The 23,243-nt window shown below is 40.1% G+C and overlaps 2 protein-coding genes across 4 annotated transcripts in view; one reads left to right on the top strand and one right to left on the bottom strand.

Moving 5' to 3' along the window:
* NT5C2 (5'-nucleotidase, cytosolic II) overlaps positions 1 to 608 on the top strand; it is a 78,932-nt gene extending 78,324 nt beyond the window's left edge. For all 3 annotated transcript variants that reach the window (XR_013986591.1, XM_081006179.1, XM_081006181.1), the window contains one exon: positions 182 to 608. Coding sequence is in view for 1 of the 3 variants with exons in the window: in XM_081006179.1 (XP_080862305.1) it covers positions 182 to 232 (51 nt within the window). In the remaining 2 variants the exon portion in view is untranslated. The remainder of the gene's footprint in view (positions 1 to 181) is intronic.
* Positions 1 to 23,243, bottom strand: part of CNNM2 (cyclin and CBS domain divalent metal cation transport mediator 2) — a 127,344-nt gene that overhangs the window by 12,305 nt on the left and 91,796 nt on the right. Inside the window, 5 exon segments of the mRNA XM_081006156.1 lie at positions 2,914 to 2,979; positions 7,218 to 7,311; positions 12,905 to 13,074; positions 15,651 to 15,788; positions 19,326 to 19,469. Coding sequence (XP_080862282.1) covers positions 2,914 to 2,979; positions 7,218 to 7,311; positions 12,905 to 13,074; positions 15,651 to 15,788; positions 19,326 to 19,469 — 612 coding nt within the window.

Genomic DNA, 23,243 nt, shown 5'->3' with positions numbered 1-23,243 from the left:
AACCCTGGCATAATCAGCACCACACTCTAATCAACTGAGCTATCCAGGCTAGCTAACACCTAACATGTAGGAACATCGTGGATCATAAGTACTGTTTTATTCATATGCAAATTAATGTAAATGTAAATGGTTTCATTTACTGACATATGATTAATCAACTAAAATTTCTTTGAATATATAGGAGAGAAAACCTTCAGGACCCACAACTGCAGGGAGCATAGCTGCAACCTGAAATTCATATCAACGATGTGGAAGAGCCCATCAGGCCCAAGAGCCTCTCAAACAGTACTGCTGGCTAAGGCAGATAGGGACACACCAGGCCTGGTGCTGTGAAGAAAGCACATCAAGACCACAGCTGCTCCTATCAAAGTGACTGAATAAATTCAAGTCAGATTGGATTTCTTCCCCAGGTTGGAGCTGCAATACTATGTAATTTCTTCCATTCTGTAAGGAAGTGAGAGGTCAAATTCCTACTAGTTATATAGGAACAGAAAAATCTGGACGATTCTGTAGACATGCATTATGTAAAATATTTTAGGACTCTTTTTGTGGGGAGGGGGATGGATGCCCATTCAAACGGGTTACAATATAAAGCAGAGGAAATGAGGGGGGAAATGTTTTAAACTAGAAACAACAAAACAACACTCCTCATATAATTTAAAAGAGCCCCTAAAAATCATATTTCAACCAACCAGCCAGTAAAGCATCATGCCTTGAAGGCTAGTTGAAAGAGATAAGGCTTTCAAGGCCTTCTAAAAACCCTGTAGTGTGATGATGTCAGTCCAAGAGAATGGAATTCCAAATCTTTGGGCCACCACAGAGAAGAACTTCTCCCTGGCCACTGACCTTTCAGCTCTAGTGGGAAGACACACCAGAAGAGATTCCAAAGCAGATCTTTAAAGTGTGGGCAAGATGGTACAGGAACCTGCAGCTGGGTACAAACAATTTAGGACTTTTAAAGGTCAAAACCAGCACCTTAAATTGAGCCTTGAAACACTGGTAATTAGTACAACTAATATAATTAAGCTGTCACAGACACCAACTGTCTAGACCCTTGTAGGATTCTTGGACCAGAAGAAGTTTCTGAACCATCTTTAAAGGCAACCCCATGTAGAGCACATTTCAGGTGTCTAGTCTGGACATGACCAGAGCATGGATCACTGTGGCAAAGTCACAGTGGGGTGGAGCTGAATCTTGGGGAAAACTCTCCTGGCCGCTGACACCACCATTACTAATTACCACTGTGCACTTTCAAAAACCTCAAGCTGTTCTGAGACAATAAAGGGTGTTATATTGCTGAACAAAACTGGATTCCAATTTGCAGAACTCTGTCTTGGTAACAATTCATTTTGCTCACCTTCCAAAATGCCTACCTTTGCACAACCAATACAGAAAGACAATCACAATACAGAAAGATAATCTTAGCTTCTACCTCATAGATGATCGCTATTAATACAGAGAAGGGGACTGTATCACATTGAGCGAGACAAGGTAGATCCCAAGGAATTGGTCCTTCATTATTGAAGGCTGTTATGTCTCTAATCAGGCTGGTTGTCCTGCTTCTTGGGAAGCATCTCTGCTGTGACTGAAGTGGTATGTTGTACAGGATTAGGAGATGCTTAGAGAAAGGTGGTTTTGGGATTTGGAAGTTCTTTGAGTGCCCCAAAGTCCACTTCAGTTATGATGCCTTAGAAGCCAGACACAACTGGAAGAACTAGATGCTGACATGTTTGAGACTGACAGTGGCAGACGCTGGTGAAATGTCAGCAGGCATCTTGGGAGGCCTGGAAGCCTTAACAAGGAAACACCTGGAGAAGGGGAACAAGAGAAGGCTGCAGGAGTTGGAACTTGGGAGGTCAGAGCAACTTCCACTGGTAGCATGGATAGGGATTGCTTGCCTCAAACAACAATACCTGTAGCTGCAAAAGCATGTTTCCACATGATGAATTGGAATTCTCTAGCTATTTAAGAAGGTTTTTGACCGGGCTTGCAGATATGGCCTGTATGACAGACTGAGGATCAGATTAGAGATGTTTATCATGTTATTTCCTTCACAAATACCCAGTACATGGGTGTGGGATAGTGGGTCATACTGGGATGGTGATAAGAGGGGCCTTTAACCCTTTGCCCCCGCTGTGATCCTAGGTTGGATTGGCCTTCGCTTTACCTGCTATTAATAATGGAAGGAAAGCCCCCTTTGGAGCCCATGGGGGATGGTGTGGGGTGTGTAGATATTGAACGCAGTGGGGGTGGGTTAAATGCTCCCTTTCCTCATCTCATGGTTCTGATCAAGCCTGGGGCCTCCTGTGTGAGCTATTTGTGAAAGAAAAAACAACTATACAAAGGCAATAGTCACATCTAGTTTGGCCCATTCCTGACTCTTTTTGTAGAGTGCCTTACTTGTCAGAGGTGGCTGTGCAAAGGACTGGCAAAGACATCTTTCAGAGCCCTTTACAAAGGAGATCTCTGTCTCCTGTGTGCAATCAGAAAGAAACTGGGCAGGGAGTGATCTCCTTCAACAATATCTTTAATTGTTTTAATTGTTGTTAATTGTTGTTTTAAAAAGTCTTCAATGTTAGCAGTCAAGGAAAGATTCTCCATGACTGAATATATTATGTGGACTTCCCACAGGCATCTGGTTGGTCACTGGGAGAGCAGGATGCTGGACTAGATGGGCCACTGGCCTGATCCAGCAAGCTCTTCTTACGTTCTTATAAAAGAAGCACTGATTTTTGTTTCAGTGTCCTTTTGCTATTAACTAATCGCAAACATAAGCTCAAGCACCTACCTGTCAGGCATGATCTTGCCTGCATTTCTCCAACAAAATGGGCATCTGGTAAATGAAAGCTGTTGCTGATTCAATAGAGGGTAAGTGCAGTGACAAAAGGGTGAAGAAGAAACGTGCAAGTTTACCTGGAGTACCTGCTGCTAATAATTCTGTTCTGCTGACAACAAAGGTACGAGACAGGGACAAGGGAACTAGACGAAGGAGGGAAAGAAAAAAAAACCAGATGAGGTCAGGATCAATGAGGGTGCTGGTATCTATAATCAACAGGAGAGAGGATCAGTTGACACATAATAGAGAACTAAAATACAATTCAAAATTAGAGGAAAAAATAAAGGGGTAGAAAATAATGAAGGGACATAAAGCAATGAAAAGCTGATCAGAAACTTACTAAAATAGTACAAGAAATCAGGAGTTGTGCAACTATACATGTTCCCTGTTTATTAACCATAAACATATGAACAGCTTTTCATTTAGGAACAATAGTTCATTAGTCCTCTTGGGGACCCAGCACTTACTAACAATGATATAAAGCAATGTTTTAGTAATATATTGTTTGTTTGTTAGACTGTACACAACTCAGAGATTTTTTTGAAATATTAATCAGTATGTTAATGCTTTTAAATAAAACTATATGACAAAAAATAAGGTGTGTGTAGCACAAGGCGTCAAGATATGTAATATAAAGTAGTAGTATTTTCACAAGCTTATCCATTTTGATCGTATGTTATAAAATGCAATGGTAAGTCCAGCTCATCCCACTTCTTTAGTCAACATGGGCCTCATAAAATTCAAAACACCACATTGCCATCATTTTTTCCAGACAAGAACAACGTTTCGTTCTGTAAAGTCTTTTGGCTGTCATCAAAGACAGCTGTTGCAGAGTGAGCTGCAACTTTTATTTCTTACAACTATGAATTCCTTTAAGATTTCATCCTATTCCAGGCAGTCTGGAAGATATCCGGCATCAAGACAGTATAGAGATTGAAATGGTTTAATAGGAAAATACAGCAGCAATACAACAAGGATCAGCACCACACCTCCTCCAAGATGTAAAAGGCATTGCTCTGGAGAAGTGATTATTGCAAGCGAAAGGCTCAAATGGCATCTGGAAGAGGGATTATTCCCTCAAATGCAGAAACATGGAAAGAAGTGGGTGAGAATGCAGCACCAGCATGCGATACTAAATCAATCTGAAATGGAACATATTGCAAGAGCAATACTTTCTTTTCCAGTAGAACAGTTGCATAAGAGCAATGCCACAGAAGAAACCAGGGCTTGTCTCACCTTGTCTACCTTCAGAGGGTAGGAAACCCTCTGGAGCAGATTGAGGGGGCACTCAGAAGACAGGAGAGGGGAGAAGAGAAACTGGAAGTCCCATTGTGCAAGTAGATTTCTGTTACACAAGTGGGCAGACACCACTTGGATTTTGCCCTATACAGTGGTACCTCGGTTTTCGAACAGCTTAGTTCACAAACAACTTGGAATTTGAGCACCACAAACCCAGAAGTAGGTGTTCCGCTTTGTGAATTTTTTTTTTTTTTTTGAATCTGAACTGTTCCGTTTTGAGTGTTACACTCCTTTTTCAGTGCCACACTTCCGCTTTGAGTGCCCTGACTCCTGCCTGCACGGGAGTAGAAGCAGAATCAGGGCAGCTCAGCTGGGGAGCACAAAGCCTCCGCTTCCCAGCTAAGACATCCCCACCCCCACTCCTGCTTGCACAGGAGTAGGAGCTGGATCGGGGCTGCTCACCTGGAGAGGTGCAGGCTCCTTCACACTTTTCCACTAAGGAGTGTGTGGCTGTGTTAATGATGATGATGATAATAATAATAATAATAATAATAATAATAATAATTTATTATTTATACCCCGCCCATCTGGCTGGGTTTCCTCAGCAACTCTGGGCAGCTTCCCACAAAATATTAAAATACAATAGTCCTTCAGATATTAAAAGGTTCCCTAAACAGGGCTGCCTTCAGAGTAGAGAAGTTTAAAGGAGTGTATAGGGTAGCAATGCGGAGACAGCCCGACAGCTGCCTCAGGAGCAGTTTAGGGGCTCTCAGATGCAGCTGCCGGGCTGCCTCCACCTTCACCACCCCAGCAATTATTCTGCTTGGCTGCCTTCAGGTGGTGCAGGGGCTCTGATGCTGAGCTGGGGGCTCGTTTAATCTTCTCCCTTGAGGAGAAGGAGCCCCCAGCTGTGATCTCTCAGCTGGGAAGCAGAGGCTTCCCACTCCCCAGCTGAGCTGCCCAATCCAGCTCCTACTCGCATGCAAGCAGGAGCAGGGGTGTGGATCTCTCAGCTGGGGTGGAGGCTTCGCACTCCCCTGAGCATTTAAAATTAAAAATGAAACTATCCAGAAAATAACAAAGCCAACAAACTTGCAACTCATGAAAAAGCAGCAACACAACAAAATGGAAAAAAGCAAACAAACTGCAAATGAATCAAAATCACAAGAAAACATAAAACAACACTGACCCTAACCCTAATTCCAATCCTTACCCTAACACTAACCCAATCCTAATCCAGAAATGGTCTTGTTAGATATTAAAATTCATGTTAAATTGCTGTTTTAGAGGTTGTTTTTAAAAGTCTGGAAAGGATTAATCCATTTTGCATTACTTTGTATGGGAAAGCGCGCCTTCGTTTTGGAAAGCTTTGGTTTTAGAACTGACTTCTGGAATGGATTAAGTTTGAGAACCAAGGTACCACTGTAACTCTAGGCAGTTGTAAATATGTATCTTAGCAGAAATACAAATAAATCGCTACAGCTACTGTACACCTTAGCCTACAGAAAGAATGCATTGTCTCCCACAGATGAAACGCATAGCAAGTACTCTAAAACAAAGCAAGTTTTCCAACAGGGAACAGGCATAGACATGCTCACATAATCCCAGTGGAGGCTGATCCATTTGGGCCAAAGGGGCACTGCCCCTCCAAACTCAGTCTGCCTTCATCCAGCCCCCACTGGCTGGCCTTCTTACTTATAATTTATATACTTTTATATTGCACGTCATCTTCCTCCTCCTTGGGATCAACACTGCCCTTGCAGAACTCAGCAGGGAGAGCCATGGGACAAAACTAGAATTACTTGGCTCTGCCCAACATTGGCTCCACCTACTGTTCCATCTCCCTATCTTCCAGCCACCACTGCATAATTCCACAGCATGGTGGAGAAAAGCTTTATTATAAAGACAAATATGAACTAATCAAACTCTGGCAAAGGCCTTCTAACAATCTGAACTTCAGAAAATCTGAAGTTCTGTTACCCAGGAAGTTTTCATTAACCAATGTGACAGTCATTCCACTAGGCTGCATAACAAAGGGAGAGAAGTAAAAAAGTGCTGTTGCACTCTTGTTGAGAGATCAGCTGCCTGTGGCTCTCCCCGGCTGTCATCAAGCAGTCATTCCATCAGGCTACCTGAACTGTTCTCATCCCAGCTGTTATATGAACTGTAACAGTGCCCAAGTGTTTTTATCCTTGTTCCTTTCCCCCTTGTCTGTCATGTCTTTCAGATTGTCTGAGGGTAGGGACGATCTTTCTGATTTTGAAAATGAGTTGGGAGCCTTTCTGGTGAAAAAAAACAGATTAAAAATGCTTTAAACAATAAAATAAAATAAAAACCAACTGTCAATACCACCTGATAGGAGCGAGATCAAACTTATGATAGCCTACATCATTATTGAAGAGTTGTACCCCTCACATAATGCAAACCTCTTATTTATATGTTGAAGTGTCAACTACTTGACTACAATTGTTCTGACACCTTAACAAGACATCATTGCTGTTTCTTCTACCCCTTAACCTTGAAGCAATCTGATACTGGCATAGAACCTGAAAGAGACTTATTTGAATGTCTGCTACATCTCCCACATTCTTCCTTAACACTCTTACTAAATAAGATTCATGGTACTCCTGTCAGCCAAGTTTTTTTTCTCTCCCCACACTGCTTTGCCATCTAACTGAAGAGGAGTTATTGAGAACTTGAAGGCTTGCACACTATTTTGTGATGTTTTGGTTGGCCTAATAAAAGGTATTGCTCTAGTATGGATTTCTGAATTTTTAAAAGATTAATTTATTGATTTGAAAAAAAGATTTGCAATGGTAGGCAGACCTGATCTCCAAGCAGCTTATTTTCTTCTTTTGTCCCGACAATTTTTCAGTACAAAAATTAACAAGAAATGTTAAGCTACCAAATCTAAATACTGTGCTAGATTCGTGCCAATAAACATTCTGCGGCATTCTAATTAAACACTTCTGATGGCTTAAGGTTTCCTCCATGTCAAGCTGTTTATGTTGACAGGGCACTGTTATGAACTGCTTCATCAGATTTAATCAAAAACTAAATTTGTTCCTCTAGCCCTCAACACCCCAGCAGTAGGGGATGTTTGTTCTGGAAGGAATTTCAAACAGAGAAATTAAGAAATTACCTGGTGATGCTGTGAGAGCCATCACTCCATAGTAAGAGAAAGCACCAGCCTCAAACTTCATTCCCTCTTTCCCAGCCTCCACTTCCACTTTCCCCTGTGGAGAAAAGATGACAATGTTCCTAGTGGGTTCAAAAGTATTCCTGCTTTGAGTTAATGTTCATCCCTCATTTGAAGTTCAATAAGATCAACATGTGAGGCAGATAAAGCTTTTTTTTTTAAAAAACCACAATTTCTTTTTCCATTCATAGTCAGTGTTCTAGATACCGCAGTTTCTCAATCATGCACAAATAAATCACAAATATATGGGTAAAAATAATTCTTCAAGATTCTGAATACTTGAAGAAGGCTACACTACATGTATAATATAATCTTTTCAGGGCCTCTGTATAGTTTCATTGCGCAACATATTGTCATAGAATATTTCAGGTAGCATTTCATGGAAGAGCCCCGACACACACACACATTGCAGATCCATCATCTCAACTTAGTACTAGATGGTTCCCTGTTCTGCTGCCTTATCACCCCATTTTATATGAATGACTAGCAAGAATGTACACATGCGGCACTGGTGTGGTTAGAATTGCTATCCTATAAAATATCCTGTAACATAACAACAGGTGAACAGGAATTTTGAACTAATGCCAACATTCTGCTACTGTAGGAGCCATTGTAGGTGGACAGAACAGATCCTACTGTCATCCAGCTGTGTATTTTTCTTATATTATCTCCAAATTAAAACTGTACTGCATATAACTATGCATTGATTTGCATTTTTTCTCATGCAACATCATAATATTTTCATACTCAGATAACAATGCAACTTCCTGAAAGCTGTAGCAATGCAACTCTTGCCAGATATATTATTTCTAAGAAAGACTAGATGGGTGAGAGAAACAAGCAAGTACCACTCATGCATGCCAAGTCCAGTTACCTAACCCAAGTGAGGAGGGTGAATATTAGATAAAGGGGCATGCTATTCAGCAGCTGACAAAAAGCACAATTCTAATGAATTAAACCTGCCCAATTTATTTTCAGAAATATGCATTGCATCCTATGCCAACAGTAAGGACAGGTCTACACAGGTACATCCCACGCTACTGGTTCAACATACTGTAAAGCCCATGGTGTGAGAAGGAGTACCCAAAAGAGGCAGCAAAACATTATGCACAATTCTGCAAACATTATAGGCTTTGCCACTTATCCCCACAGCACACCATTTAGGGAATGGTTGATTTCAGTGTGAATGAGGACAGATACTATTGGCCTTGTAGAAAATCAGCTAATCTGGGTTCTAACATTATTCTCCAAGTAAAAGCAACCTGCATCATGCAGACAGCCATTTCTATATTGCCCTACATATAGGGATCCAGAAGAAAAATGCTATTAACTAACCAGTTTACCTTATTTGTTTCAGTAATTGCTACTCATTATACTCACAGTAATGCTATAACAACTTTTGTAGTGTTAATCAGGAAATTATTCAAAGCAAAAACAGACAATGCTACACCAGGTGTGGCTACTCAAAATGGGTACAATTCTCTCTCTCCCACCCAACAATTCTCTCTAATGCTTTGGCAGTCTAACTTTTGCCATGACATCATCTTGTTGCGTGTTCCCAGTCCTACATCACTGGCTGTTGCTGGTGGGGGCAACAGTGATAAGTCTGGCAAAAAGCTGCCCTTTTGGACATATGCTCCCTTTCAATAATCATTTCTAATTTGTCTCCAAGAACATTTAGGGCCTTAACAGTTCTTAACTGACTAGTAGAAAAGAAAATCAAGGCCATCTGTGCTATCTCACATACAAGTTCTGCAGCAACCCAGCTTGATGAATGTTTGAATGCTCTAGTAAAGAAGCAGATACTTGTTCCCCTCTCCCCTAATAGAATATTTTGAGTGTGTGTGTGTGTCCATCTCCACCTCCCCACTAAGTACCAAAGAAATCAGTAGGAAGGGGAGACTGACACAGAAAGCAGGAAAGTGAGATGGATTGTATGACTGAACAGCAACACATAATTCACCATTGGGGCGGGTTTGAACTATTGCTATCCTGACAAATTCTTTTTATGTTACGCATCACATTCCAAGAGAAAGTTGCTATTGTTGGAGAATGCCCACCTATTAGCTGATGTAAAGAAAAGTGGAAGAAGTGTTTTTCACATGAGAAAAAAAGTAATATACTAACTGACTAAACAAAGTATCCGAAAGGAACAAAGGATGCATTCCTCATTTTAACTTTTGTGACCTTGCCCCCAAGAAGCTTGCGGAAAAGTAGGCTAGACATACACCACATTCCACAAGATTCACATAAGATGCTACACAAATCACCTCCTTCCATGAAGCAAAGCTACACAAAGTAACTATCCATATAGTTATAAGTGCACAGGATGACTCCTATAGTTAAGGTGAGTCTGTCATTATAAGCCTCAATATTCTTTAGCTTATAAAATGGGGTATATCTGGCTGATAACTTCAAACTTGCCATACATGATATAGCTATGAAAGTGCCAAATTTCAAACCGATAAGATTCAAATTGCCACAGACATAGCAAGTTTTAAAAGTGCTGAAAACTGAACTTTGACCGTTATTACCAGTTAACAATAAATCACCACCCCACCCCCCAATTTTGCTGAAAGCCATGACTGATTTAGTCAGGCTTGTTCAACATCCCACACTTTTGTTGGTTTGGCAAAGTTCTAATCAGTGCAAATGTTATTACAGTTTTCCTGACCCACTGAAATCTATGGAAAACAAATACTGGCAAACTATTACCCTGCACGACAAAGCAAAAGTGAAGCTAAGATTTTGCCAGAAGTGCAGTGTCTGCAGAGGGAGCCACCTAATTTTAATAGGCATAGCACCTACTTTGGCACCACCTGCAATGCCTATTCATATAATTATAAAATATAACATCGGGGTACAGATGATAGATGAGGGCTTGTCAATTCATGTTGGATCTCTGGGTGCATTTGAAAGCATGGGTGACTACATACCACAATCATGCAGACAGCCCCCACAGCTCCCCCTTCCTATATGACAGTGTGGTGCAGTGGTCAGGAATCATCAACCTTTGGGGGTCCACAGACATATTTAGAAACCCCACAAATGCACACACTTCACTGTAATCCAATCACACTGCAACTCTATATATACTTGAGCCCACAGTGAACGCCACACACTGAATCTCCCCTCACAAATATCCTCGAAAACACACTGAACCCCCATTCCCACAGGAGGTTTGCCAGGACAGTGACCCACCCCCAATATTGAATCTCACAACAACCGTGTGAGGTCGACCATGTGCAAAAATAGTGATTGCATCAATGCGACACACATGCCAGCTACTAGAGGGGACCACATGCCACAACCACACATGTATTCTGCACTGCAACCCTGAAGAGCGCGGACCCTCCAGTCCAAGAGCTGGATGCAAATTCCCTGCTTAACCCTGCTTTTTTGCTTTATAAACGTTATTGGAAATTTTAAAAACATGTACCAAACACAAAACGTTTTCCAAGAGAAATATATGTACAGATGTTAAGACTTTTATCCAGCCATCCACATGGCATCAAAACAAACTTGGAAAACCGTTTTACATTACAAATTCAGCTCACATTTACGATGTTAAGATAATTTCTGAATAGTAGCTGCTCCAACTGAGACAGAAGGCAGATTACTGTACTGCAGTTAATAAACAATAAAACTTAACCCTACTTAATTTTATCCAGCCTGAGAACTTCCATGGATTCTTCACCACTGAAATGGTGAGCAAAGCAGTGGCTCAGGGAAAATGCCAACATTGCGCGAAAGAACCACCACACATGGAGCCTGGAGGAGGAGGGTGGCTATAGATCAGACCTGGACCACCAATACAGGAAGCAAAACAAAGAAAGAGCAGATGTGGAGGAGGAGGAGGAGGAATAGACTGAGAGCTGCAACTCCTGTGGGAGTGGAAGAAGAAAGCCCAGGACAAGAGGACTGAAGAGCCATCAAGGCTACCTGCTGCTGCATCAAGCAGGGCACCAGCTTCCCATTCCTTCCTACAGCTGTGAGGGGCAGGGTGAGATGATCAGTCTTCTATAGTAATCATTCACATGTAAAGCAAAGTGACCTTTGCTTCAGATGTGAATACATTTAAGGGCAACTTATACTCCAAGGGCAAAGCAGAACAAGACATTAGCAAGTCAGTAGGTGGTGCTGTTCTCTTAGTAAATATAATCATCCAGAAATGATGGTAAAAGGCAATGCTAGGCTTCAGCGCTGACCACACGTAGCAAACCACCCAAAAAACCTTTTGCCCAGCCTATATGGTAATATACCTTTTGGGTAGGGAGCATATTTTGCAAAACCTCCCTTTGAGCTTGTTTGCTTCTTGCTTATTTCCAATCTCTTCCCTGCTTTGGTGCCATTTTCATTGTCTAGTAGGACTTCACTCTCTGGCTGGGATCATGCAAGGAAAATCAAGGATCATGCAATGAATCCAGTTACAGATAGGTAGCCGTGTTGGTCTGCCATAGTAAAAATAAAAAAAATTCCTTCCAGTAGCACCTTTAAGACCAACTAAGTTAGTTCTTGGTATGAGCTTTCGTGTGCAAGCACACTTCTTCAGATACCTGAAGATATCTGAAGAAGTGTGCTTGCACACGAAAGCTCATACCAAGAACTAACTTAGTTGGTCTTAAAGGTGCTACTGGAAGGAATTTTTTTTATTCATGCAATGAATGTAATTACAAGCCAATCAGATTTGGTTACATGATGATGTCATTAACAGTAACCAAAGACAATTAAAAGTACAGTTTGTACATCCTCACGATCAACCAACTCGATAACTATTAGCCTTTACTTCATTTGGACCAACAACCCTTTTCCAGTGCACTCCCTAAAATTGCCAAAAGATGGAGCTAATTTTTGCCACTGCTGGAACAATTCACAAAAGCACCTTGTATCTACCTTGTCCCTAGTAAATACTATTTGTTTGCTTTCCATTATTTCCTTAGAAATTTTAATTACACATATATCCTTTTTCACTTCAGAACTTACTAATATTTAATACATGCCTTCACTAATTTTCATCAGAAACTCCAAGCAAAAGAATTTGAACATAAATACTACTGTACTAAAGGAAAGTTGAAGTGCTTCACTTGATGGCTAAGTGGAAAGCTAGAAAGCACACTAATAATATAATCAGCAGTTGTTTGAATGGCTTTTAAAATGTAAATCGTAGACACAGGCTGTTGTGTAAACTCTGATTCACGCAAATAGCAAAAAAAATGCTACAAGAGTCCCAATCCAAGTCAGAGGTTCTGCACTGGCTACTTGTTTTTGGTTTTTTTAAGCCATTCACGTTTCTAATTTTACCCTAGTGTACTTCATCTAGTTTTGTCCTGACATGCATATCGCAGTCAGGCAGAAAAAAGCAAGCCAAGCTAGGAACCCTGGCTCCCTTCCCATTACAAGCTCTAAGCCAGCCTTTACCAACCCATGGTTCTTTAGATGTTGAACTACAACTCCCATTATCCCCAACTATTGGCCCAGCTGGTTGGAGCTGACAGGAACTGTAGTCCAACAACATCCAGAGAGCTGAAAAAGGCTACTCTAGGTAGTATATAGAATATAGTCACTGTTGCTGAGATGTTGCTCAATTTTGCTGCAGGAGAGAAAGATGCTTATATATTCATAGACCTGACCTGTAAAATTAGAACGAAGTAATCAACAGGCTTGTTTCGCTGATAGAGGTAGCATTCAGGGGCTTTCTTGTTCTTCTCATCATACTTCAACTCCTGAATCACATTGGGATGCTTCAGTAGCCTTAGGAGAATCTTTTCAGACATCTGGGATGGGCCAAATGCTTCAACCTCTGAAGACATAAACACAACTTGACATTTACCCCACGGTGCATTAGATGACTCACGTGGATCACTACTTTGTATCCATTACACAAAATACATTTGCAGACCTAATTTTCGGGTTTTGAAGGCAAAAGTGATCCCCTTATTAAACTGCTCGGTAATCCCACAGTTAGTCTAGTGACCACCTCAGAACATATCCTAATATTATTTTTATCATGAAGCAAATAATCACAAAATCAGCCCAGAGACCAATTTTGTGATGCACATCCAGTTCAAAAAAACACATAGTTAATTTTAGCCCCAGAAATGCAGACTTTCTCTTTCAATTAAGTTAATTTCCAGATTGTGGTAACAGCAGTTTCAATTTAGAGAGATGCAACAATATGAAAATGGTATTAAGGCTATTTAGAAAGCCGGAATCACTAAAGCTTCTTCTTGAATTGTGAATGAAAGTATTTTCTGCAGTTACTGGAGGCTTTTAATATTTGCTTTTTATAGGCCTAGAAGTCCTATATGTGTTTACTTCAGCTCAGTCACCACACAAAATAGAAAAAGGGGCCAGTGAGCCTGATCCAAATAGGTCTGTGATCCAAACAGAATAGCAAAAGTGAGACCATTTTCAAATAACTAGGATTACAGTGGCTGTCGCACAATGCTTTCTCCAGTTTTTAAATCTTACTATTTGACACTTCCACAAGGATAAAAACTAAAATATTCTCAACATGGGGCATAGTTAATAGTTAATATATTGAAATGCAAAGCACCAATCTCAACATTTCTGCTATATATTTATTCATATTGCTCAAACAGTCTAAATATACTATCTTAAATGGCTCTGAGCAGAATTAATATTTCAAGTCTAATACATCATATCTTCTTACAAAAGCATACAAGCACTAGAATCATAAAGACTGCTTTTGGAATCCGTGTGTAAGGCACGGACCATTCTGTGCAAATTAGTTTAAGAAAGATATTGTACATTTATTCTCTGTAAATGCAACACTCCCTCTCTGGGGAGTCTTCCTCTTGAAGTTGCATTAGCAAATGGGTCCCAACTACAAGATTCCTAGAACATAACTGATACATAACTTCAGCCAACATACTCTCATGTGAATTGCTCTCTAGAGCACAATTTTCTAGAATGAAAGTGATATTCAGAGACAAAAGCTCTTCTAATCCCTAGACTCACTGCTAAGGCTGCCCAAGAATCAGCCAAACTTCTGGACAATGTTAGACTGCAGACAACTGCCCATTCAAAAGAGGGTCAGGATTCCTTTTTTAGTCTAATAGGCTACTATCATACCCACTGATAGGAATTACAAACTAATATTACAAATCTCCTGAACAGTAGGCATTTAAAAACACCTATAAATCCAGGAACAGCTTGTAGATAGAAGGTTGCATTCTCACTCTTGATTCCAGATGCTCTTCCAATAAAAGACACTTAGCATCACAAACTATTTAATGAAGGGTCCACGATTATATCATTTCCTGAGCTATTTCTTCTGAGAATCTATTTGCTAGAAGTTAGGGCCTGTGTGTGTGTGTTACTTGTAGTTCTGGGTAACTCATGGCCAACTTTTTTATTTAATGAACAAAAGAAGAGGAAGGACAGGAAAGGATGCTTAATTCCCTTCCCATTGGGCATTTTATTTCTCTAAATTCCTCAACAAACTCCTTTTGTCCTGCAGGATAAGAGAGAGACGCAGAAACAGAGATTTTGAAAGGAAAAACAGCCAGTAGGGAAGGGGTTAAGTACCCCTTTCCTACCCACCCTCCGCTTCTGTTTACAATACCCAGTAACAGCTTCTCATTAAATTGGTTCTGTTGCCAGTTTTACTTGTGATTGCTGTTAATTTTATGATGCCGATTGGTTTATTTTGTTTCAATTTTTTATTGTTAATGGTGATTTTAATGTTATTGTTTGCTGCTCCGGTATTCTTGGCTGTAGGGTTGTTGGCATCTGTCTGTCTCGAGAGACAATGGAGTGTGGGGGTGAAGTCAAACTGCTGCACTAGCAGCACTAAAATGACTCCCACCAGAGGTACTACCCCTCCCCTAACACTCCATACATACCCAACTGACTAAAGGGGGGGACTGCAAATAATACAGTAAATAAATAAAAGTCACAGAAAACTTCCACAGATTTATATAATTGCAGGGTTGGAAGGGACCCCAAGGGTCATCTAGTCCAATGCCCTGCATTGCAGGAATCATGGCTAAAGAATCCCTGACAGATGGTTCTATGTAACATGAAACTTGGCCTTCAGTCTGTTGGAGTCAAAACATGTACAATGTGGCACTTCTACATATCCCCACCTTCCAGATCCATTTTTAATTTAAGTTACTGACCCTCCTTCTCATTAGTGTCCTGGAGAGCAAGTGTCAAAACCGAATAATGAAGGGAATTAAAACCGGGGGGGGGGGGGGGGAGAGAGAGAGACACAACAATGGCATGGTTTATCACTCTCTAGGACCCATCCTTTATGTCAGCTTGCACTGTCCCACCCACCGTATCAGCACACTCTACTAGCAATCAGCTCTTGGACCCCGGAGTGATCAAACTGTGATAAGCCACACTTGCCTGTTGCTAGGAAACGGTGCATTGCCAACAGCAACTGTGGTGATATTTTAACCTTCATTTCGCTGTCTGTCTGTTTGAAGGCAGAGAAGTCCTGCTTTCTCTCTCGATGGGCTACTTTCTTTTTGGTCTTGTTATCAGCTGGAGATGGAGAAATAAAACAATAATTCAATCAGGGTCCAACATGAACACTGGGTGACACTGTTTAGAAACAGGAATAAGCACACATACATTACGCCATTCTCATAAAATAAAAACTCTTGAAGTTACGAGCACAATCACTGCAAACTGCAATCAACAGCACAGGAAGAATCACATGCACCTATGTGAAGATCCATTCATCTACTTACAAGATTTTGGGGTTATTTAGCTCCTAACACCTGAATAATTGCAAGCATTTAAGTTCAAGTTATAGAGTGAACAAACTTATGACTCTGTTTTCATGCTGTGCTCAGAACATAAAAATCAGCCAAAAGACTTCCTGTATCAGCACAAAGGGACACCCTGTGCCAGAAGTCATCAGTGTTGCTCTATAAGCAGCACTGTAATGTCCTTATACATTACACAATAACTCTACAATGGAAGTATTTTGGGAAAGAGTTGATGTGAAAGAAACAACTCACAGAGCCTGAAGATCATCAGAAGTGGATTTATTGCTCTCATACTTATAAATATTTAGTGCGGACAAGAAAACTGTATCAGGTTAGGTGAATTTAATAGATTTTATGAACCAACTGGAGGAAAGTTGGCCCTGCTGCCTATTAGATTAGCTGTGGAACTAGTAGAAGTGTCTACAACAGCAGTGAAATGGCTAGCCGGGACTGAGATATTTACAGCAATATAGGAATGCTTAGTAGCCAAGTATTGTAAAAGTCCTATGATTTTATTTTTTAAAAATGTTGTTGGCATCCATTGATAAGACAGTGGGGCGCACCTTGGGGAGGTGAAGCCAAACTGCTGCATTAGCAGCACTGAAGTGACCTCCCTGGGGCGCAAGCTTAGACAGTGTGTATGGAGGTCCTGGGCTGCCTATACGACAAGACCTCCTCCCCTTTCAGCCTCACTGATGTGATACAAAGGAAAGAAAAGCAATGTGCTTGGCAACAGGATTTGCCAGACGGCGGAATACAAGGCCCCATCCAACCATCTTAGGGACTCCACTCTGGATTTGTGTGGGGTTCACTCCTTAGCATTTCTTCTCCCAAAGATATCCTGCAAAGCAGTGGAGGTTTAGGATCAGAGTTTTCCTTCTCCTAGATGGGCTACCTTCCCCTACAGCACGTGCAGAAAATGCATTCTTGACCATTGGACCTACTATTGGTCTTGTCCGCTCAATCCACCAGAGCCTGTCTTCATATGCAGGGATGTCCCTAACTTATTGAGGGTTTGAGACCCATTGGTTACCCTCACCTGGTTTAGCCACAAGTCGAAGCCTTTTCATAGTGCTGCTGTCACATGCTGACAGCTTTTAGGAGTCACAGGTGAGAGCTGAGTGCAGGATGAGGACCAAAGATGGACAAACTATCCCAGAAGGAGCATGACATGTCCTCCACCAGAGGTACCACCTCTCTCCTAACACCCCATAGGAAATGAAGAATGAACCAAACAGGAAATGAAGAAAGTTGTAATGGACAAATGTTTAAAAATCAAAATAGTTACAGAATAATTGCTTTCTCTTTATGGTAAAATCAAACCTAACATTTTTAAGTGGAAACCCATGATAATTCACAGAAGGGCTTCCATCTTTTCCTGCATCCTACACACACAGGAATTATGTATCATACAGATAGTGAAGTTCCATTTATGCTTTTTCCACTTCCCCTGTAAAGAGTTCTGCTGAATGACTGGAACTCAGATATAGCAAATGAACAATTCCTCTCCTTATACCCTCACTTTTTCCTTCTTTTTAAAGTTACAGTGGGGTGAGGGACAAGAGATCATGCCAATAAGAATGAACCTTCTTCCCACCCATCCCCTTGTCTTCCAAGGGGAACAGGCAAAAGATGGAAGAGGAGTGATGGATCTCTTGTCTTATTTCAACATTCTTTATTAAGGGAAATGTCTGTAAAAATAACACAAAATTATATATGCTAAAAAGATAACACCCAATGTGATTATATTTAAAAACACTACAATATTTAGCCACAGTATACACACAGTGCATGCAAATTAAAACAGTCACTTTAAACAATACTTAACATCCAGTACAATAAAATACACACAAAAATATAAAGAAAAAAACATAAAAATATCACAACCATAGGAAAACTTACTAAATGCTGTTTGGTACTTTTCTACCACTGCTTACCTAAACAGATTAAAAAGTGATATACCCAACAGGGTATATATCTGGTTATCCCCTAAACCAGCTGTCTCTAACTAAATTAAATTTTAAGAGACCAAATTACAACTCCACCGTTTTAAAGCAAGTTTTAGGTTTTATTACAAATAGATGTATATATGCTTAAAAAGTGATAAAGCAAAAGGGGAGATATTCTGTGCTTTTCCCAAGTAATGGTTTTCATGTAATAATGATGTTTTGAGTACCAACAGTTTTTATTATTTATAATCGTGTACATAGTTTCTTATAGTGAGTTTTAATGCTGTCTAGAGTATAGGGATGGAGGATAAGTTCAACTAGTCAGCATTTTCAGCAAAGTGACACAATTTACTTCTCCAGGAGTAATATACAGATTGCAGCATAATTATTATTTAGATTTTGTATGTCTCTGACTTTGGCAAAGGGGTTTTTGGCTCAAGAAACACATCAAAATGCATTAGAAACAAAAACGGTGTATTTTAGGATAAAATACATTTAGAAATGTAGGTTCACATTTAAATAAAAAAAAATTATGCAGATTCATGTAGAAATGGGCTGGAAGAGACTTATGAAAAAACATATGCAAAATTGACACAGATCAGATATCCATTAATGTGTCCATCCCAATTTGAGGGTTTACACTGTATACATTGGCTTTGTGTATATTACAGTTAAATGCTGTACTATTTGTTTAAATAAAATTTTTAAGCACTGAGTTTTTTCTTTTTATAGTGTATTATTTTTACAGGCACTTTCCTTCATTTACTTGAAGTGTGATAGGAACTATATATTGGGCAATTGCCCTATTTTGGTGCTGTATTTTTCTAATGTTGTTATTGATTCTCTCTATTTGTGTTTCTGAATCGATCTCCTTCCTATGCTGCGGATAGATTCTTCTTCCCCCAAATAATTGAAGGTTGCTTAAAAGAGAGGTTGCTGTTGGGGTGTTTACACTCACTCCACTTTTGCCTCTAGTAATGAGACTTTGGAATTGTTTCAAATACGGGCAAAATTTGTTTCACCAGAGGTAACAGTGCAACAACACTCTTGTCTGTCTCTAGCCTATAGTATAGAAGTTTGGAAGAAATTGTTAAGATTGCTGAGTGGAGCACTATTCACCCCAGAGAATGCCTGTCAGTAGTAAAATGTTCTGATAGGCTAAAAGAAAATGTTAGAAAAGACTGCCTGTCTTGACAGAGGGGTCTGTGGATGACAAGCACTTTTAATTGGAGTGAAGTTCCAATTCTACTTCATAGATCTTAAGCAATTTATCTCAAAAATAAACAAGATAGGGAACTTTATTTGAAGGAAGGCTCCAAACTATTTTGAGGGGGGAAATCATGGGGATTAATACTCACTGTACAGATCTGTTTCATCTAGAATCTCAGATTTGATGATCTCTTCAATTACATCTTCCAATGTAACAATGCCCAAGACTTCATAAAAAGGATCCCCTTCCCCTTCATTGTTCACCCGCTGCACTATTGCCAAGTGAGATTTACCTGCACAGAGTAGTAGACCAAGAAATTAGAAATTATAGCAGAATCACTAGCCAGCCGCTGTCAAAATGACATGGATGGATCCTGCAATGAAACAGCAGATGGTTAAAGGGATACTGTCAATCTAAAATACAGTTATATCTGAAAGTTCATAACGATTATTAGAATCAGCATAAAGCTGTTTACAGGTATAACTTGTATGTAGTTGGTCCAAAAATTATAACAGGTGATATTTATAAAAACTCAACCATTCTACGACAACCTTGTATTGCGTTAAGCCTCCAGGCTGTCAGCTGGGAAGAGCCCTAGCCAGGGGTGAAATACTGGCCCCTGGACTAGCAGGTCTTGACACAGTGGCAATGGCCACCAGCCAGGCGCAGTCATAGTCACCAGATCCAGAAATCATGGACCCCATGGCCAATGGGGGCCACCAGAATCAGCTCAATTGTGAGTCTCTGACCCTTCTTCACCATTTGTTGGAACTCGCAAAATGGCTGGGAGGCATATAGTAGGCTAGCTAGTGAAATGGATTTTAAGACATCTGTTCCCCTGGGTAGCTGCACATGGCAGACACATGAGATAGACCTGCAGCTGAGTATTTTCAGGTGTGGCAAAGAGAACCACCACTGACTGTATGCCCCAAACTATCCAGCAGCATCTAAAATGCCCTCAGATTCTGTTGCCACTATGCTTCATTTATGATTCTGCAACTCAACCAATCTGCCATGGTGTACTTCAGGCCTGCTAACTGTTCAGCTTTCAAGGAGAGCAGGTTGTATTCAGCACAACTGAAAAGGCTGTTGGCCTCAGTACCCAAGTCCCACCAGTTCGTTTACATATGCGTTTGCCAATGTTTTGTCTGTGTGAACCAGCAAGTGCATGCCCCTGATCTCCAACATCAAGAGACTTAGACTGAGCTGAACTGCACAAAGTTCACCAAGTTCCAAGACACTGATATTCAGCAGGGACTTGTCCACATTTCCTGAACCACTTGACGGCTGATGCGAGCCCCCACCCCATCCATAAACAGAAGGGAATGAATAGTCAGACTCTCTCACATACTCCCTAACACCATAGCCAACAAAGATGAGAAACAGAGCATAAAAGCGCATGAAAGGAGAGTAAAAGGGATGGTAATACATGGGGCAGCTGAATACCCAAGAGGACCCTAACTGTCTTTGACCGCAGGCAGGTTCAGACTAGGAAGGAGGCAAAAAAAATTCTGGGCTCTTCCTGTCAAGTACAGCAAGAGGAGTCATCCTCATTCACTGCCAACAGGTAAATTTCCAATTTGCTTTGGGAAATTTTCTGATGGCCCCTGTGATCTGAATTAGCGTGTTTATTTTACTTGTATTTAGTAAATAGAGGTAGAAATCTTGAAACTGCCAAGCTTGACTAATATTACATTTCCAGCTGCAATCCATTCATTATCACTAATGAACTTATGAAATAGAAAATGTTTCACCTCACCTCACTGACTGTAGCTAAGATGATAATTATTCCTAGTTTACTGACATTCCACATTAGCAAACACCAGATGTATTGTATTATACTGTTCATTTGCAAACAGATGAATTCAATCATATGCAGAATTAAAAGCAGCGCAATAACTTATTTTAACACAGGCAAGTGACAGCCAGTATACTGTCAACTACCATAATCGAACAAATAAGCTTAGATATGCCACTCTCAGACATTTTTTGTTAGACCTATTTTTTATACTACAAATAAATCTATTGATTATACAAATGGTGGGAATTTTAATGCCACAGTTTTACAAGGGGGAATCTTCATTACAACAAACATAGAATCATATAATTGCGGAGTTGGAAGGGACCACAAGGGTCATCTAGTCCAACCCTCTGCAATGCAGGAATCTTTTGCCCAATGTGGGCCTCAAACCCATGACTCTGAGTCTCAGGCTCTACTGATTGAGCTATCCTAGCTGTCAATGATCACTGGTAAACCAAAGACAATCCAAAGCTTATTAACCATGCAGCAAATTGCACTAAACTATAGTGTCAGAGAGTTCACTAAAGAACAGTTAAACTACCAATTAAAGTCTAGCTAGTCTCACTTCAGATGATTCATTTTCCTAGATACTAAAGGACTAAAAAAGAAGCAAACAAACAAAACATCTGCACATCATTGTGTAAAGAATTGCAGGGCTGTAAGGCTGTAATCCTGCACATACTTAACCAAGGAGTAAGTCTCACTGAACTCAGCGGTACTTCTGAGAAAATACCCATAGTCTGGGAAGTAATCAAAACAGTCTGATTGACTTTTATTAAGCTCATTTGTAGACAAGGGAAATTGGTGGAAGAAGCTGAGATTTACTAAACTAACAAGCATTCAAAGTATTCCATCCAAACTCACTCATGGTCAAAGAATGAAGCTATCTTGGAAAAAATAGACCAGGGAGGGGACCCTAACAACTGACATGAACACTGCATCAGGTCAAACCAATTCAGCTTGGTAAGCTTCACATCTGCTTTCCCAGGGACTAACATAATCAGTTAAAAACAAATTCTTTGTGAATGCTGTCTGTCGAAAGCTAAATACTTTTGCTATTCCCAGCTTGTGATCATTTAAAAGGAATTTTCCAAAGCAAGGTCTAATATTAGACTCAAAATGAAGTTTCCATTCCACTTACGCGATATTCTCACCAAAGTAACTACTACATAATCTGATTGTCTTGGAGCTACTCGTTTAGATGCAGATGGACATACTTCAAATACCAACTCCACAGCACCAGCAAGACTTATCTTGAAGAGACCTTGTTTTTCAATGAAGATCATTATTAGAACAATGATTTGTATTTTTAATTATGCACATGCTAATAAACAGTTCCAAAGTATGGAGGATGGACAAATTACTTCCTTGCTCAATTATAATATTACCAATCTACATTCCAAGTACTGAAAGTTCTAATCAAAGTTTGTTATGTGACTGTAGATCTAATTTTTACCAGCCTGATCATACACCACCAAAGTCAGAAAATATTTTACCACCAGAAGACTAAATGACAGTTGTGGTAGTTTTGAATATCAACTGCATTTTGGTTTTCACATGGCTAGATAATATATAATATGTAAAGTAAGTACAGTATGTCAGACAAGCTCTATTAAGTTTAACCAGTCCTAAGATCTTCCATATTAAATATGAACATTTCAGCATGACACTTCTGTGGGTTTTTTACCAGCATAAAAAGGCAAAGTAAGGAAGACCAAACATTTATATTTTATTCTAACCCACAATCTCCAATAATAATCACTTCATTTTGTTACTGTGTGAGCTTCAGCTCTTTCTATATCAGCTACAACTTATACATAGCTCTGTCAGTAGAGAATGAGATACTTAATCTCATGGGTCGTGGGTTTGAGCCCCATGTTGGGCAAAAGAGTCGCGCATTGCAAGGGGCAGGACTAGATGACCATTGTGGTCTCATCCAACTCCACAATTCTATGATAGCTTTCTAGGAATCAAAACACAATGTGTGTTAAGATACCATTGTCTTTTCCATTTAATTACAAATATATTATTTTTGTAAGAATTACAGGATTATCAGAACCAAAGGTCACAAAATATATTGCCATGCTAATAATTGTGTGTTGAGGTTATTGCTACAGTTTGTGTATGTTGTACACTGGTACCTTGGTTTACGAACTTAATCCATTCCAAAAGTCTGTTCTTAAACCAAAACCATTCTTAAACTGAGATGCGCTTTCCCTAATGAGGCCTCCCGCCACCGGTGCCCTTCCACCATTCGGATTCTGT

Source organism: Podarcis pityusensis, assembly GCF_964106645.2.
Source record: "Podarcis pityusensis genome assembly, chromosome: 5".
In the NCBI taxonomy this organism is placed as follows: Eukaryota; Metazoa; Chordata; class Lepidosauria; order Squamata; family Lacertidae; genus Podarcis; species Podarcis pityusensis.
Note: the sequence above shows the minus strand (reverse complement) of the source record. Positions and strands in the feature narration are given on the sequence as shown.